General features: G+C 45.3%; 1 protein-coding gene across 2 annotated transcripts in view; it reads right to left on the minus strand.

Annotated features, from left to right (window-relative positions):
• EDC4 (enhancer of mRNA decapping 4) overlaps positions 1-18,947 on the minus strand; it is a 928,397-nt gene that overhangs the window by 618,481 nt on the left and 290,969 nt on the right. For both annotated transcript variants that reach the window (XM_069740123.1, XM_069740124.1), the window contains exon 16: positions 17,993-18,069. In XM_069740123.1, the coding sequence (XP_069596224.1) occupies positions 17,993-18,069 (77 nt within the window). The remainder of the gene's footprint in view (positions 1-17,992; positions 18,070-18,947) is intronic.

Here is an 18,947-nt window from a genome sequence, read left to right on the forward strand (position 1 = left end):
CAAAAATGACACCCAATCATCCTGGTCAGCAGAAACAAAACATCTCAGATATGTTTCCAAGGTCTGATTGGTTCGTTCGGTCTGGCCATTAGTCTGAGGATGGAAGGCCGAGGAAAAAGATAGGTCAATGCCCATCCTACCACAAAAGGCTCGCCAGAACCTCGAGACAAACTGGGAACCTCTGTCAGAAACAATATTCTCAGGAATGCCATGCAAACGAACCACATGCTGGAAGAACAAAGGCACCAAATCAGAGGAGGAAGGCAATTTAACCAAGGGCACCAGATGGACCATTTTAGAAAAGCGATCACAGACCACCCAAATGACCGACATCTTTTGAGAAACGGGAAGGTCAGAAATGAAATCCATCGAAATATGTGTCCAAGGCCTCTTCGGGACCGGCAAGGGCAAAAGCAACCCACTGGCACGTGAACAGCAGGGCTTAGCCCTAGCACAAATCCCACAGGACTGCACAAAAGCACGCACATCCCGTGACAGAGATGGCCACCAGAAGGATCTAGCCACTAACTCTCTGGTACCAAAGATTCCTGGATGACCAGCCAGCACCGAACAATGAAGTTCAGAGACAACTTTACTAGTCCACCTATCAGGGACGAACAGTTTCTCGGCCGGACAACGATCAGGTTTATTAGCCTGAAATTTCTGCAACACTCTCCGCAAATCAGGAGAGATGGCAGACACAATGACTCCTTCCTTGAGGATACTCGCCGGCTCAGATAACCCCGGAGAGTCGGGCACAAAACTCCTAGACAGAGCATCCGCCTTCACATTTTTAGAGCCCGGAAGGTACGAAATCACAAAATCAAAACGAGCAAAAAATAACGACCAACGGGCCTGTCTAGGATTCAAGCGCTTGGCAGACTCGAGATAAGTAAGATTCTTATGATCAGTCAATACCACCACGCGATGCTTAGCTCCCTCAAGCCAATGACGCCACTCCTCGAATGCCCACTTCATGGCCAGCAACTCTCGGTTGCCCACATCATAATTACGCTCAGCAGCAGAAAATTTCCTGGAAAAGAAAGCACATGGTTTCAACACTGAGCAACCAGAACCTCTCTGTGACAAAACCGCCCCTGCTCCAATCTCAGAAGCATCAACCTCGACCTGGAACGGAAGAAAAACATCTGGTTGACACAACACAGGGGCACAGCAAAAACGACGCTTCAACTCCTGAAAAGCTTCCACGGCAGCAGAAGACCAATTAACCAAATCAGCACCCTTCTTGGTCAAATCGGTCAATGGTCTGGCAATGCTAGAAAAATTACAGATGAAGCGACGATAAAAATTAGCAAAGCCCAGGAATTTCTGCAGACTTTTCAGAGATGTCGACTGAGTCCAATCCTGGATGGCCTGGACCTTAACCGGATCCATCTCGATAGTAGAAGGGGAAAAGATGAACCCCAAAAATGAAACTTTCTGCACACCGAAGAGACACTTTGATCCCTTCACGAACAAGGAATTAGCACGCAGTACCTGGAAAACCATTCTGACTTGCTTCACATGAGACTCCCAATCATCAGAGAAGATCAAAATGTCATCCAAGTAAACAATCAGGAATTTATCCAGATACTCACGGAAAATGTCATGCATAAAAGACTGAAAAACAGATGGAGCATTGGCAAGTCCGAACGGCATCACCAGATACTCAAAATGACCCTCGGGCGTATTAAATGCCGTTTTCCATTCATCTCCCTGCCTGATTCTCACCAGATTATACGCACCACGAAGATCAATCTTAGTAAACCAACTAGCCCCCTTAATCCGAGCAAACAAGTCAGATATCAATGGCAAGGGATACTGAAACTTAACAGTGATCTTATTAAGAAGGCGGTAATCAATACACGGTCTTAGCGAACCATCCTTTTTGGCTACAAAAAAGAACCCTGCTCCCAATGGTGATGACGATGGGCGAATATGTCCCTTCTCCAGGGATTCTTTCACATAACTGCGCATAGCGGTGTGTTCAGGCACGGACAAATTAAATAAACGACCCTTAGGGAATTTACTACCAGGAATCAAATTGATAGCACAATCACAATTCCTATGCGGAGGTAGGGCATCAGACTTGGGCTCTTCAAATACATCCTGAAAGTCAGACAAGAACTCTGGGATGTCAGAAGGAATGGATGACGAAATAGACAAAAATGGAACATCACCATGTACTCCCTGACAACCCCAGCTGGTTACCGACATAGAGTTCCAATCTAATACTGGATTATGGGTTTGTAGCCATGGCAACCCCAACACGACCACATCATGCAGATTATGCAGTACCAGAAAGCGAATAACTTCCTGATGTGCAGGAGCCATGCACATGGTCAGCTGGGCCCAGTACTGAGGCTTATTCTTGGCCAAAGGTGTAGCATCAATTCCTCTCAACGGAATAGGACACCGCAAAGGCTCCAAGAAAAATCCACAACGTTTAGCATAATCCAAATCCATCAGATTCAGGGCAGCGCCTGAATCCACAAACGCCATGACAGAATACGATGACAAAGAGCATATCAAGGTAATGGACAGAAGGAATTTGGACTGTACAGTACCAATGACGGCAGAGCTATCGAACCGCCTAGTGCGCTTAGGACAATTAGAAATAGCATGAGTGGAATCACCACAGTAGAAACACAGCCTGTTCAGACGTCTGTGTTCTTGCCGTTCAACTTTAGTCATAGTCCTGTCGCACTGCATAGGCTCAGGTTTACTCTCAGACAATACCGCCAGATGGTGCACAGATTTACGCTCGCGCAAGCGACGACCGATCTGAATGGCCAAGGACATAGACTCATTCAAACCAGCAGGCATAGGAAATCCCACCATGACATCCTTAAGAGCTTCAGAGAGCCCCTTTCTGAACCAAGCCGCCAGTGCAGATTCATTCCACAGATTGAGTACTGACCACTTCCTAAATTTCTGACAATATACTTCTACATCATCCTGACCCTGGCATAAAGCCAGCAAATTTTTCTCAGCCTGATCCACTGAATTAGGCTCATCGTAAAGCAATCCAAGCGCCTGGAAAAACGCATCAACATTACTCAATGCAGGGTCTCCTGGCGCAAGAGAAAACGCCCAGTCCTGTGGGTCGCCGCGCAAAAAAGAAATAATAATCAAAACCTGTTGAATAGGATTACCAGAAGAATGAGGTTTCAAGGCCAGAAATAGCTTACAATTATTTTTGAAGCTCAGGAACTTAGTTCTGTCACCAAAAAACAAATCAGGAATAGGAATTCTTGGTTCTAGCATAGATTTCTGATCAATTGTATCTTGAATCTTTTGTACATTTATAACGAGATTATCCATTGAGGAGCACAGAGCCTGAATATCCATGTCCACAGCTGTGTCCTGAAGCACTCTAATGTCTAGGGGAAAAAAAAAAAAAACTGAAGACAGAGCTGAGGAAAAAAAAATGATGTCAGGACTTCTTTTTTTCCTCTATTGAGAATCATTGGTTTGGGCTCCTTGTACTGTTATGCTGTGCTATCAGGCAACACAGTGTGCAGTAATCAGCGCACATACAGTGATATGGCAATAACCCAAAAAACAATAGAACAAGCTCTGAGACGTGGAATCTCTGCAGACTGCAATACCTGAACCTATCCTCACACAACTAAAAGCAGCAGTGGATTGCGCCTAACACTACCTATGCAACTCGGCACTGCCTGAGGAGCTGACTAGCCTGAAGATAGAAATACAAGCCTGACTTGCCTCAGAGAAATACCCCAAAGGAATAGGCAGCCCCCCACATATAATGACTGTTAGCAAGATGAAAAGACAAAACGTAGGAATGAAATAGATTCAGCAAAGTGAGGCCCGATATTCTAGACAGAGCGAGGATAGCAAAGAGAACTATGCAGTCTACAAAAAACCCTAAAGCAGAACCACGCAAAGGGGAGCAAAAAGACCCACCGTGCCGAACTAACGGCACGGCGGTGCACCCTTTGCGTCTCAGAGCTTCCAGCAAAAGAGAATAGCACAGCTGGACAGAAAAAACGGAAACAAAAACAAGTAACACTTATCTAGCAGAGCAGCAGGCCACAGGAAAGATGCAGTAGCTCAGATCCAACACTGGAACATTGACAAGGAGCAAGGAAGACAGACTCAGGTGGAGTTAAATAGCAAGGCAGCCAACGAGCTCACCAAAACACCTGAGGGAGGAAGCCCAGAGGCTGCAATACCACTTATGACCACAGGAGTGAATTCAGCCACAGAATTCACAACACCTCCCACTTTCCTGTCCTGGTATGGATGCCTGCACCGTTCCGTTCTTGTATGCATGCCTCCACGTCATTGTATGCATGTCTCCCCCTTCCCTGCCCTGGTATTCATGCCTCCTTATCCCCTATCCCTGTGTGCATGTTTCCTATTGAAAAAAAAAAAACCTCACCTACTTGCGCGCCCTGGGTGCTGGCACTGCATCTCGTTCTGGCCGTCGGCGCCTTCCCATAGCTCGTCCTGTGCTCAGCGGTCATGTGGTACCGCTCATTAAGGTGATGAATATGTGCTGCGCATATGGGAGAGACGCTTCCATATTCGTCACCTTAATGAGAGGTACCACGTGACCGCTGAGCACAGGAAGAGCTGCAGGCAGGTGCTGGCATGAGATGCAGTGCCAGCACTGAGGGTGCACAGGTAGGTAAGTATGTGTGTACCGGATCCTGGCACCCACTGCTCCGCCGTCTCCCTCCCCCTCCGGATTTCTGTATCGTGACTTATGTATAAGCCGAGAGGGGCGATTTCAGCACAAAAAAAATGTGATGAAAAATTCGGCTTACACACGAGTATATATGGTTTTCGATTATTAACTCAGTCTCTTTCGAAAAACTGAATTACGTGTGGAGATGGGAAAAAGATCTCAATAATAATTTCCTCCTAGATAAACGAGAAAAACTGGTGGAACTAGCGTACAAATCTTCTATTAGCGCAAACTTTCATGAAAATGATTTTAAAACTTTTATGTAGGTGGTTCTACGCTTCCGCTAGACTTAAAAACGTATTTCCATATCAATCCGATTAATGATGGAGGAATTGTGGTCAAAGAGGTAATCTTCACATATTCTGGGAATGTCCCAAACTTTCGATACTTAGGAAAGATGTGTCTTTACTACTGAATAAAATAAATGAGTCTCCCGTAAAAATTTATCCCCAATTGGCTCTCTTTTTTCTGGAACCTGATGACCTCCCTCAAAAAATTAGACAAGATTTTTACATATTTTTTTCTGTCAAAACTTGTATAGCATCAAAGTGGAAATCGATGGATACTCCCTCTATTTCTGATATAATTTATATTATGTTCTCTCATATCTCCTTTGAAATGCCCTAAGCTTTAAACCCTTTCTGCCAGCTGACGGAATAGTACGTCATCTGGCAGATCCCCTGCTTTGAGGTGGGCTCCAGCGGTGAGCCCACCTCAAAGCCGCGACATGTCAGCTGTTTTGTACAGCTGACATGTGCGCGCAATGAGCGCGAGTGGAATCGCGATCTGCACGTGCCCATTAACTAGTTAAATGCTGCCGTCAAGTGCTGACAGCGGCATTTAACTAGCGCTCCCGGCCGCGAAGCCGGAAGTGCTCGCACTGATGACCCCCGTCACATGATCGGGGGTCAGCAGTGCATCGCCATAACAACCAGAGGTCTCCTTGAGACCTCTATGGTTGTTGATGGCCGATTGCTTTGAGCGCCACCCTGTGGTCGGCGTTCAAAGCAACCCTGCATTTCTGCTACATAGAGGTGATCTGTACTTCACCTCTATGTATAGAAATATTATTGAGGCAAGCATATTCTATCTCCAACAGAATCATATAATAAATGTACATATGAAAACGATACTAAATATGCATACGGACATATGTATTAGGGACCAGCTGATAACTATAAACCAAACCCAAGAAGAACAAACAATCAGCCAAACAAGTCCCATAAAAAAGATTTTATTAGATATAATGTAAAAACATGAAACAGAATAGTAGTGCTAACAGGGGAATGGATACACAGCACAAATGGCCGCAGCACACACACAGGTACAGACCAAACAGGTCTACCAGATCAGCCCGCCATACGTGTACCACCAGGGACTGTCATAATAGAAAAACCCCCGAGCTATAACTAAATGCAGGTATACGGACAATGCCCATAGCATGGGGCGTATCACAAAATCAGTACATACCTGGTGGATACAACTAACAGCGGGGACCTGCGGCTGAACCTGACCCCTACGCGCGTTTCAGAGCGCCAGCTCCTTCATCAGGGGGTAAGTGTAAGCGGCACTCTTTTAATCACGGTTGAGTATTTAATGGGATCTGGTGCCGCTTACACTTACCCCCTGATGAAGGAGCTGGCGCTCTGAAACGCGCGTAGGGGTCAGGTTCAGCCGCAGGTCCCCGCTGTTAGTTGTATCCACCAGGTATGTACTGATTTTGTGATACGCCCCATGCTATGGGCATTGTCCGTATACCTGCATTTAGTTATAGCTCGGGGGTTTTTCTATTATGACAGTCCCTGGTGGTACACGTATGGCGGGCTGATCTGGTAGACCTGTTTGGTCTGTACCTGTGTGTGTGCTGCGGCCATTTGTGCTGTGTATCCATTCCCCTGTTAGCACTACTATTCTGTTTCATGTTTTTACATTATATCTAATAAAATCTTTTTTATGGGACTTGTTTGGCTGATTGTTTGTTCTTCTTGGGTTTGGTTCACCTCTATGTAGCAGAGGCGATCGAGTTATGCATGCTTCCAGCCTCCTATGGAAGCTATTGAAGCATGCCAAAATTTAAAAAAAAAAAGTGATTAAAAATATAAAAAAAATAAAAAATATATAAAAGTTCAAATCACCCCCCTTTCGCCCCAATCAAAATAAAACAATTAAAAAAAAAATCAAACATACACATATTTGGTATCGCCGCGTTCAGAATCGCCCGATCTATCATTAAAAACAAAGGATTAACCTGACCGCTAAATGAGGTAGCGAGAAAAAAAATCAAATCGCCAAAATTACGTTTTTTTGGTCGCTGCGACATTGCATTAAAATGCAATAACGGGCGATCAAAAGAACGTATCTACACCAAAATGATATTAAAAACCGCCAGGTCGGCACGCAAAAAAAGCCCTCACCTGACCCCAGATCACGAAAATTGGAGACGCTACGGGTATCGGAATATCGCACAATTTTTTTTTTTTTAGCAAACTTTGGAATTTTTTTTCACCACTTAGATAAAAAATGACCTAGACATGTTTGGTGTCTATGAACTCGTAATGACCTGGAGAATCATAATGGCAGGTTAGTTTTAGCATTTGGTGAACCTAGCAAAAAAGCCAAACAAAAAACAAGTGTGAGATTGCACTTTTTTTGCAATTTCATCACACTTGGAATTTTTTTCCCGTTTTCTGTTACATGCCATGGTAAAACCAATGGTATCGTTCAAAAGTACATCTCGTCCCACAAAAAATAAGCCCTCACATGGCCATATTGCCGGAAAAATAAAAAAGTTATGGCTCTGGAAAGGAGGGGAACAAAAAACGAAAATGAAAAAGCGGAAAAAGCGCCGGGGGTGAAGGGGTTAAAGAATAACTCTCTACCTAAATATAATTACAAATGGTCCTCTTGGAACGCAATTTTTTTCTCCAAACAAGAAAAGCCCTTTTATTTGATGTCTTATTACTTTGCAAGAATACTTTTAATCTATACTTTATTTTATGTTGTTTTTGCACTTGGTATGTACCGTATTTTTCGGACCACAAGACGCACCTTTTTCCCTCAAATTTGGGAGGAAAGTGTGGGTGTGTCTTATGGTCGGAATGTAGCATGTGGGGAGGGGGAGCAGCGAGTGGGATCGCACTGTGATCCCACTTTCAGGAGGCAGAAAAATGTCCCCGCTGCCCGGAATCCAGCGCTGGGGAAACCACTTGGTCCAGATAATTAAAGTGCAGTGAATATCCATTAGCCGCTTCCCCGCCCACCTGTCAGCTGAGCAGTGAGCGGGGAGCAGCAAATGAATAGATGCCCCATAGATGTGCCATATACGGTGCCCTGCACCGTTCACTGTGCCCCATAGATGTGCCATATACGGTGCCCTGCACCGTTCACTGTGCCCCATAGATGTGCCATATACGGTGCCCTGCACCGTTCACTGTGCCCCATAGATGTGCCATATATGGTGCCCTGCACCGTTCACTGTGCCCCATAGATGTGCCATATACGGTGCCCTGCACCGTTCACTGTGCCCCATAGATGTGCCATATACGGTGCTCTGCACCGTTCATTGTGCCCCATAGCTGTGCCATATACGGTGCTCTGCACCGTTCACTTTGCCCCATAGATGCTCCACATAAATCTCTGCCGCCGCCGCTGCTGCTGCTGCAATAAAAAAAAAAACACACATACTCACCTCCCTTGATTGCAGCTCCCGGCGTCTCGTTCCGGCGCCTCCATCTTCCCGGCGTCTCTGCTCTGACTGATCAGGCAGAGGGCGCCGCGCACACTATATGCGTCATCGCGCCCTCTGCCTGAACAGTCAGAGCGCAGACGCCGGGAAGATGGAGGCACCGGCCGGGAAGATGGAGCGACGCTCGGCGGCTGGAACGAGGACAGGTGAATATGCTATACTTACCTAGTCCTGGCGATCCTCGCGCTGTCCCTCTGCCTGGTCTTCGGTGCCGCAGCTTCTTTCTCTATCAGCGGTCACCGGCACCGCTGATTAGAGGAATGAATAGGCGGCTCCACCCCTATGGGAGGTGGAGCCGCTTATTCATTTCTGTAATGAGCGGTCCCACGTGACTGCTGAAGAGGGGAAGAAGCTGCAGCACAGAAGACCGTGGGACGGCAGGGACAGCGCGAGGATCGCTGGGACTAGGTAAGTATGCCTCAGCGCCCTCACCCGCCGACCCTGCCACCCACCTTGACTCGAGTATAAGCCGAGAGGGGCACTTTCAGCCCAAAATTTTGGGCTGAAAATCTCGGCTTATACTCGAGTATATACGGTATATTGGTATATGGTCTCCATCCTGTCATGTGGTGCTCCATCCTGCGCCCCCATCCTGTCATGTACTGCTCCCATCCTGCGCCCCCATCCTGTCATGTGCTGCTCCCATCCTGCGCCCCCATTCTGTCATTGGCTGCTCCCATTCTGCACCCCCATCCTGTCATGTGCTGCTCCATTCTGCGCCCCCATCCTGTCATGGGCTGCTCCCATTCTGCACCCCCATCCTGTCATGTGCTGCTCCATCCTGCGTTTCCATCCTGTACCCCCATCCTGTCATGTGTGCGCCTCCATTCTGTCATGTGCTGCTCCCATCCTGCACCCCCATTGTCATGTGCTGTTCCCATCCTGCACCCCCATTCTGTCATGTGCGGCTCCCATCCTGTGCCCCCATTCTGTTGTAATGTGCTGCACCCATTCTGCCTGTTCCTGTTTCCATTCTGCCATATGTTGCTCCCATCTTTCTCTCTCCGGCTCTACTGCCCGAGTGCGGGCGGCTGTGCCCCGAGTGCGTGCGGGCGGCTGTGCACCTAAGTGCGTGCGGGCGGCTGTTTAATAACACATATGGTAGACAAATCACACAAATAAACTGACTGAAAATGCAGCAAATATACAGGTATTTGAAAGTCCATGTGTGAAAATACCCCTAAAGTAATGAATGAGAAAAATGAAACATTTCAAATGAGGTGTAATAAAAATAAGGAAAAAAAAACATTTTGGTATTTCTTTTAGAAGTTTGGTATTACGGCTTTTTAGTGTACTGCAGAAAACTGCACTGCATTTGGCAATTTTGTCAGAGCACATTATTTCCAACTTCCAGTCTCTCACATATTTATGTAGTCTTCACATACAAACGGCATATCTCCAAACGAAAACAGGGACACAGAGCATTGTGTGAACATTTCTTATTGACTCCAAGACTCTTCCTTAACCTCGCTCAGTCCTTTAAGTGCACCCACACAGGAATATTGATCACTATAACTATAAAGAGCGCTCCATAATAATCTAGGAGGCTGGTCATTTTAGATAGTTTTGATATACCGTATATACTTCAGTATAAGCCGACCCGAGTATAAGCCGAGACCCCTAATTTTGCCACAAAAAACTGGGAAAACTTATTGACTTGAGTATAAGCCTAGGGTGGGAAATGCAGGAGCTACTGGTAAATTTCAAAAAGATACCAATAAAAGTAAAATTGATTGAGAAATCAGTAGGTTAAGTGTTTTTGAATATCCATATTGAATGCTCCATACAGTTCATGATGGGCCCCATAAGACGCTCCATACAAAATGTGCCCCATATAATGCTCCATACAAAATATGCCCCATATAATGCTCCATAAATTTCATGATGGTCCCCATAAGATGCTCCATATTAAAATATGCCCCATATAATGCTGCATAAAAGGTTAATGATGGCCCCAAAAGATGCTCCATAGAATATTATGCCCCGTATAATGCTGCACATAGCTTGATGGCTCTATAAGGTGCTCCATAGAATATTAAGCCCCATATAATGCTGCACAAAGGTTCCCCAAACTAAAGGTTCCCCAAACCCCCAAAGGTTCCCCGAGTCGACCTGGCTGAGCAAAGCACCGAGGCCAAACTCGCTGGAGTCAGTCTGTACTAAGAATGACCGACTGCTATCGTCTGACGTTAGAACAGGGGAGCTGCTTACGGGTGTTTTTAATGCACGAAATGCCACCTCACAGTTGTTTGTACAATTGACTGTATGGGGTAGGTTTTCTTGGTGAGATCAATCAAGGGCACTATAGTGTTGTACAAAGCGCCTACAGTACCCTGCAGTGCCCAAGGAGGACATCACCTGCTTCTTGGTATTAGAGATGGGCAAGGACACGATAGCGTCCATTTTCCCAGGCTTTGGACTCATAGAAATCCCTGCCTACCCGGTGCCGCAGGTATTGGACCTCGCTCATGCTCATCTGGTACTTTCCCAGCTTGAGGATCTGGCCTGCTGCAGAGGTGCTTCTCCCATGTAGATCTGTAGATGACAATGTCATCCAAGTATGCCACCGCGCACCTCTCCAGCCCCTAGAGCAGGTGATTGACCATCCGCTGGAATGTGGCAGGGGGATTGTTCTCGCCAAAAGGCATGGCTGTGGACTCGTACAGTCCAAAAGGGATGATAAAGGCAGACTTCTCTTGTGCCTCGGGGCCCAAGGGAATCCTGTGCCATGTTGTCATGTACTAACTGCATCAAGGTCTGTATCTTGTCATGGAAGTGCATGACATTCTCCAAGATGGACACTTCTGAATGGCTCGGGCTCTTCCCACGATTCCCTTACCAACCCAAGGAGTCCCCAGACTTGCCTGCTTTGCAGGAGCTCGAAGGGGAAAAACCCTGTTGAGGCCTGCGGAATCTCTTTGTAAGTGAATAGCAGGTGTGAGGGATACTGCACCCAGTCGCACCCCTGGGGCTCAATCAGCATTTTTAGCATCTGTTTGAGGGTATCGCTGAAGCGCTCACACAAACCATTGGTTTGGGGAAGATACACACTCGATACCTGCATTTTCTTACAAAGAACCCCCATTAGGCAAGACATAAATTGAGTCTCCTGGTCGATAAGCATCGCCCTGGGAAATCTTACTCGGGAAAAGATGACCAACAGGGCATCAGCCCCCTTATCCATTATAGTTGAGGACAGAGCCACTGCCTCCGAATACTGGGTAGTATAGTCTACCACAGTAAGGATGTAGCTCTTTCCTGAGTTGCTGGGCATAGCCAGTGGTCCCACAATGTCCACAGCAAGCCTCTGCAGGCCCAGACTTCCCCACTCTGACATGTAATACAGGAGCGGCAATAGTTGGTTACACCTGTCCCCATCTTGGGTCAATAGAAGTGTTTAGACAGCTGGGTCTTAGTTTTGCTGATCCCCAAGTGCACAGCGAGTGGAATCTCATGGACAATTCTTAACAAGTCACTCCTAAATTGGTAGGGTACAGCCAGCTGTCTTTCCCTCAACCACTCCTGTTGGGCTTTGCTGGGAACCTTCTTCCTGTATAACCTCCCTTGTTCCCAAAATACCCTCTCCTTATCAATCTCTGAGGTGGGCTTCTCATTGAGGTTTCTCAGGGCCTCAGGCTAGCATCGGAGTGCAGGACAGCCTGGAACTCCTGGTTGGAGGCAGCCAGAAGTGACCCTCTGGGACCTGCTCTGGATCCATCTCTAGTTCAGTTATCCCTTTGACTGAGGAGGGTCCAGAAGGCAGTGTGTATGACAATTCTACAGTGAATGACTCTCTACAAATTATAAATCTTTCTGAACACCAGTTAAGTCCCATTGAAATGTCAGTGCTTAGGAGAGGCTTAAACTTCTCACCATCACAGGAGATGGATAAATTTACGTTAATTAAAGATTTGTTCCTTTTTTGTAGAAAAATTATTTTACAGGTCTGCATAATCAATCAGGCCCCACAGCAGTTCCTGATCAAATTGAACAAAGAGTGCTCCAGGACCTGTTGGACTTGCTGCAAGATGGGGACTCTACTGGAGGTAGGCCACGATTTCCACAAAGAAACAGATCTATGGTATGTCCTCCCCTGTCTACTGTGCCAGCTGTAAATATTTTCTTTGAGATGGTCAAACTGGACATTGAGGCATTACCCAGCCACTCCCATATTGGGGGTAATCTGACTAATCAAGAGCGCAAGGCTCTTTACGACCTGCGGAATAATAAGGATTTTGTAATCAGAGAGGCGGATAAGGGGGGTAACATCATCTTATGGCCCCATCAGATGTATGTGGAGGAGGCTCACAGGCAACTTGATAATGTGCGTTTTTATCGCAGACTGCCCTCGGATCCAACAGGGGTTTATTCCACCAAGCCGAGAGCACTTCTGGACAGAACTTTTGAATTGGGGATTATAAATATGTATGAGCGAGATTTTATTTGGGTAGATCAACCTACGACACCAACTTTTTATATGCTACCCAAAATTCATAAATGTACCACCAAGCCCCCCGGTTGCCCGATAGTTTAGAGCATTGGAAGTCTATGTGAAAAGGCGTGTTCTTACATAGATTTCTTTTTACAGCCTTTGGTTGCCACACTTCCTTCATATGTGAGAGATTCTTCACACTTTATCAGTATGCATAAGGGGATTCGGCTGAATCCGGGTGACCTCATGGTTACATGCGACGTTGAGTCGTTATACTCTAATATTAATCATGATGACGGCATGCAGGCGGTTCTATTTTTCTTGGACTTGCAGGTAAACTCTGATAGATTACATGATTCTTTCATCATTGATCTGCTTGACTTTGCTTTGAGGCATAATTTCTTCTTATTCGACAGGGTACATTATTTGCAGACATCTGGTGTGGCGATGGGGGCGCGTTGTGCCCCCTCGTTCGCTAATCTTTTTTTAGGGTGGTGGGAAGCTATGACCGTTTTTGTTTCTGATGGCTTTAAGAATAGGGTGCGACAGTGGTCGCGCTTTATTGATGACGTTTTTTTCATTTGGTCAGGGTCGTTGGAGGAACTTTTTCAATTCATGGGCCTTCTCAATAACAACTCTATCAATATTTTTTTGACTTACCAATTTTCTTCTATTTCAGTTAATTTTCTGGATTTGGAGGTTAGGTGTCAGGAGGGCACACTCTCCACATGCCTTTATCGCAAGCCTACAGCGGCAAATGGATTTTTGGACTACCAGAGTTTTCACCCAAGGCACACGAGGGATGGTATTCCAACTGGCCAATTCCTTAGAGCAAGGCGTAACTGTACTCTGGATACGGACTTCAGAAGAGAGGCTCAGGATCTCACGATCAGGTTTAAAGCCAGGAACTACCCCAAAAGATGCGTCTCTCGTGCATTCCAGAGGGCAAATCAACAATTGCAGAACTCTTTACTGGCTGTCAACAAAAGGAAACCGGATGGTTTTGCACGTTTCATCACGGGTTACCATACCCACTGGTCCGAGGTGAGTAGGATTTTTAATAACCATTGGAGGATTCTGACCTCCGATACACAAACATCTCAAGTTATTAGCACTCGACCGTTAATTACGGCTAGGAGGGCACCAAATTTTAAGGATATTCTTACTCAGAGCCATTACAGGAGACCAACACAGAGACTCAATCGTGGTACGATCTTGAGAGGTTCTTTTCCGTGTGGAGATTGTAGTATTTGTCAGTTCATGTATCCCACACGTGAGATCTTTCGCAACCCTGTTGATTAAGTACAGCATAAACTAAAGGCCTATATTAACTGTAAAACCTCTCATGAGGTCTATGCTTTGATCTGCCCATGTCCTTGTATCTATGTAGGCCAGACTTCACAAGAATTACGGCGCAGGATACAAAGTCATCTCTCGACTATCAACACAGCAGCAGTGGACAGCCGAAAGGGCAAGACGCTCAGCACGGTGGCCTCTCATTTTCTTTCACATCATGGGGGCAGCTGTGCCAAGATCAAAGTAATTGGCCTGGAACATATCAGGAGCTCGGGCAGAGGTGGTTCTCTACATAAACGACTATTACAAACAGAGTCACGTTGGATTTATTCCCTCCATTCTACAGCGCCTCAGGGTATCAATGAAGACTTGCTATTTACGGGCTTTTTGGGGTAAAACTTTTGTTTTGTGGGCTAGTTCTGAAAGACGGACTTGGACTTATAAGTGCTGGAAGATGAAGAGCAGGCACTATGGTCATATAGTTCAGCTGATTATTTGCTGATAAGAACTGTAACACCGATACGACAAGAGTTGATGTTAGCTGCAACAGCTATTAGCCCCGTGTTGGGACAATCAGCTTTATTGTATGTTTTATGTTTATGTTTTTGTCTTATTGTTATCATTTTGTATTATTATTTTTTTGTTGTTTGTATTTTTATCTTATTGTAATTACTTTTCAGGTCTTGTGTTGTTCTCTTGTTGTACATATATTAGAGTCAGATGTTATGTGACTTTTGATAATAACTCCAGCAACCCTGTGTTTTCTGTTACGGCGTCACTCTTCTTTATGGTCTTATTGACCGTTCCCACTACAACTCCCCTTATCCATGTTTTGGCATTGCCCCCGTTCTATGGTTTCTTATATGGAACCGTTAACTACTTCACTGGCGCGTGCGCATTCCTTCTCTCCATGGGTCTCATGCAGACCGCCGGTTATTTTACCGGCGCGTGCGCATTTGACCACTGTGGGCAGAGACTTCTGCCCACTCTATACATACTTGGTCATCTGCGCAGTTGCTGATCGCTCTGCGCTTGAGAACTTTACTTCCGGTTTCTGGTCTATGGCGACGCACACGCCGGCGTCTGGAGAGTACTGCAGTCCACTATTTAAGGAGTGAACGTGTGGAGGTAAGCACTTCCCCTGACGAAGCGGCTCTTTTTTGCCGCGATACGCGTTGGGTTCAGCTGCCTCCCGGGCCTGTCACACTCTTGGCTGCTATCTTCACCCTCCCTATTACAGGTAATTATCGGGTGATTGGGCGACACACTGTTCTGCTTGGGGTACTTTCTTCCCTGGAGATCACTCTGTTTCCTGCCTTTATTAGGAGGTGGTATGGATTATATCCGCCTTATATATATTTTTTAATCTGATTCTCAATGATGTGCAAATTCTTGGCTTTAATTCCTGCATCAGTTAGAGATCCTAAGGACCATTTATGTATTAATAACAGAGTTTTGATGTCCTTTATTTGTGGCTGCTATCGTATACCAGTGTATGTCTAGATTCTTTACAGTGTGTCCCTATAGTGATATACTTTGTATATTATTTGCTACTATTTTTATGTTATATTTGCAGCATTTGTGGTGTTGTACAGGCCTCATGTGTGGGGGAGGCAGTTGTTGATTGTATTGATTTTAACTGTTTTTAATTATGCTTCCAATAAAGTTGTTCCTTTTTGATATATATCATTGGTGGTGTGCGAAGATGTTTTAGTGGAGTCTTTCTCTGTCTGTTTTGACATTATCTTTGCCACTTGGGTTCGCACCCCCGTTTTTTCTTATATAAATATTGAATATCAGAGTGCGCCAGCTCTTTTCTATAATTTTTTACCTGCATTCTGGGCACTCTGACTGCGGGTGACAGCGGCTAAATAGGCTGTCTCCCGGGGATTACGTCAGTCTAATTAGCCTGTGCGGCTATGGGAACTACCTCCCCATCCGTACCGTTACCTCAGGAGCAGTGCTATATATATAAAAGTTTAAAAAATTTGGCTTGTTTAAAAGAGAAAGATGCTTTAAAGGGGGCTGTACAGCCTTACAGTGACTGCAGACTCACATCATATGTACTGAGCGCTGTGAGGATTCTCTGGTTCTGGCTGGCACAAGACCGCAAGTTTGGGATAGACCAGACTCAGTCTAATCAGAATGTGGCCAGCATACTTGCTATCACATGACCGAACCGTTGCTGGCTCAGGAGAATACAAAAAAAGCGCGCATTGTGAGGATTCACAAGTGTGCTGCCACTAACAGGCCGGACAACCTTTGAGGTGAATTTAATCTTTAGTGATCAATTCAAAGATCTGGCACATGTTTATTCTTTTAAATGACCCTGCAAAGAAAGGGTACCATAGTAACATAGTAACATAGTTAGTAAGGCCGAAAAAAGACATTTGTCCATCCAGTTCAGCCTATATTCCATCATAATAAATACCCAGATCTACGTCCTTCCACAGAACCTAATAATTGTATGATACAATATTGTTCTGCTCCAGGAAGACATCCAGGCCTCTCTTGAACCCCTCGACTGAGTTCGCCATCACCACCTCCTCAGGCAAGCAATTCCAGATTCTCACTGCCCTAACAGTAAAGAATCCTCTTCTATGTTGGTGGAAAAACCTTCTCTCCTCCGTCACACTATACGATTTACCTACGATCACGACCAGCGATATGACCTGGCCGTGATCGTAGGTAAATCGTAGTGTGGTCGCTGGGGAGCTGTCACACAGACAGCTCTCCAGCGACCAACGATGCCGAGGTACCCGGGTAACCAGGGTAAACATCGGGTTAGTAAGCGCAGGACCGCGCTTAGTAACCCGATGTTTACCCTGGTTACAAGCGTAAAACTAAAAAAAAACAAACAGCACATACTTACATTCTGGTGTCCGTCAGGTCGCTTGCCGTCTGCTTCCCGCACTCACTGACTGCCGGCCGTAAAGTGAAAGTGAAAGCACGTCACCGCTGTGCTCTGCTTTCACTTTACGGCCGGCAGTCACAGTGCGGGAAGTAGACGGCAAGGGACCTGACGGACACCAGAATGTAAGTATGTGCTGTTTGTTTTTTTTTTAGTTTTACGCTTGTAACCAGGGTAAACATCGGGTTACTAAGCGCGGTCCTGCGCTTAGTAACCCGATGTTTACCCTGGTTACAAGCGAACGCATCGCTAGATCGCATCGCTAGATCGGTGTCACACACAACGATCTAACGATGCCAGCGGGAGATCCAGCGACAAAAGAAAGTTCTAAACGATCTGCTACGACGTACGATTCTCAGCAGGATCCCTGATCGCTGCTGCGTGTCAGACACAGCGATATCGTAACGATATCGCTGGAACGTCACGAATCGTACCGTCGTAGCGATCAAAATGGCAGTGTGTGACGGTACCCAAAGGCTTCTTTACAATTAGTCGGACTACGCTATGGAATACTCTACTACAGGAGGTAGCAATGTCAGATATTCTGAAAATATTTTAAAATGTCTGGATGACTTTTTCCATTGAATTTAGTGATAAATACAGCATAACTGATCAAAAAAGGTTGAATATGATGCACCATTGCCTTTTCGGTTTTCATCTTATGTAAGTATGTAATTATTAAATCGTGTCCATATACAACAAAAATGCAAATGCAAAAAGCCTTTACACATTTTTGCGAGATTTAAAAAATATCCAAGAAGATGAAGACTTTAAACTGTGTATAATCATTGGTTGTAAAACAGGAAATAATGAAAAGACAACTTAAATACAAAATCGATGTAATTGAAGCAATAACATGTTATATATAAAATTAAGAGACAAATGTATTACCTTGAAATATCACTAGTTGAAGAATTATTTAGAGGAGTAACATTAGTGAGTAAACCAAGATTTCCAGAAGAGGTGAGCTGTTAAATAAAAGCATAAATGTTAATGAAGTGATTTTAGCATTTACTTTCCATTTTTAAGACAATTACAAATCTTTAGTAGAATCTGAGTCTTCTGCCAACATGAGAAATCAGAAAAAAATATGTATTTTTAAAAATTACAAAATTGAAAATGGGAAAATGTAAAAGTTTTGGCAACCTGCATGTTTAGTGCTAAGTAGCTTTCCCTTTTACAAGTATCACATCATGTAAATGCTTTTTGTAGCCAGCAGAGAGTCTTTCAATTCTTGATTGAGGGATCTTCATCCATTCTTGGAAAAATCTTCCATGTTCTGTGAGATTCCCAAGTCGTCTTAGGCTACTTTCACACTAGCGTTGTTTGGCGTACGTCGCAATGCGTCGATTTGGAGAAAAAACACATCCGGCAAATGTGCCCGCAGGATGCGTTTTTTCTCCAAAGACTTGCAATAGCGACGCATTTTGGCGTATGGCCACACGTCGAATCCCTCGTGCGATGGATGCATCGTGTTTTGGCGGATCCTCGGCACAAAAAAAGTTACATTTTTTAAAACTTTTTTGTGCGTCGAATCCGCCATTTTCGACCGTGCATGCACAGCCGAAACTCCACGCCCTCCCCAGATATTACAACGGGGCAGCGGATGCATTGAAAAACTGGATCCGCTGCCCCCGTTGTTCATATCTTTCACAACGTATGCCGGGCAGACGCATGGCGACGGCCCCGTACCGACGCTAATGTGAAAGTAGCCTTACATGCACTGATATTTTGAGGTGTAGCCACAGATTTTCAATGATGCTCAGATCAGGGACTATAAGTGCTGTTGTAAAACCTTTAGCTTGCGCCTTTTCAGACAGTCTGTTGTGCATATTGACGTATGTTT

The sequence above is a fragment of the Ranitomeya imitator genome, chromosome 9 (genome assembly GCF_032444005.1).
Source record: "Ranitomeya imitator isolate aRanImi1 chromosome 9, aRanImi1.pri, whole genome shotgun sequence".
NCBI lineage: Eukaryota > Metazoa > Chordata > Amphibia > Anura > Dendrobatidae > Ranitomeya > Ranitomeya imitator.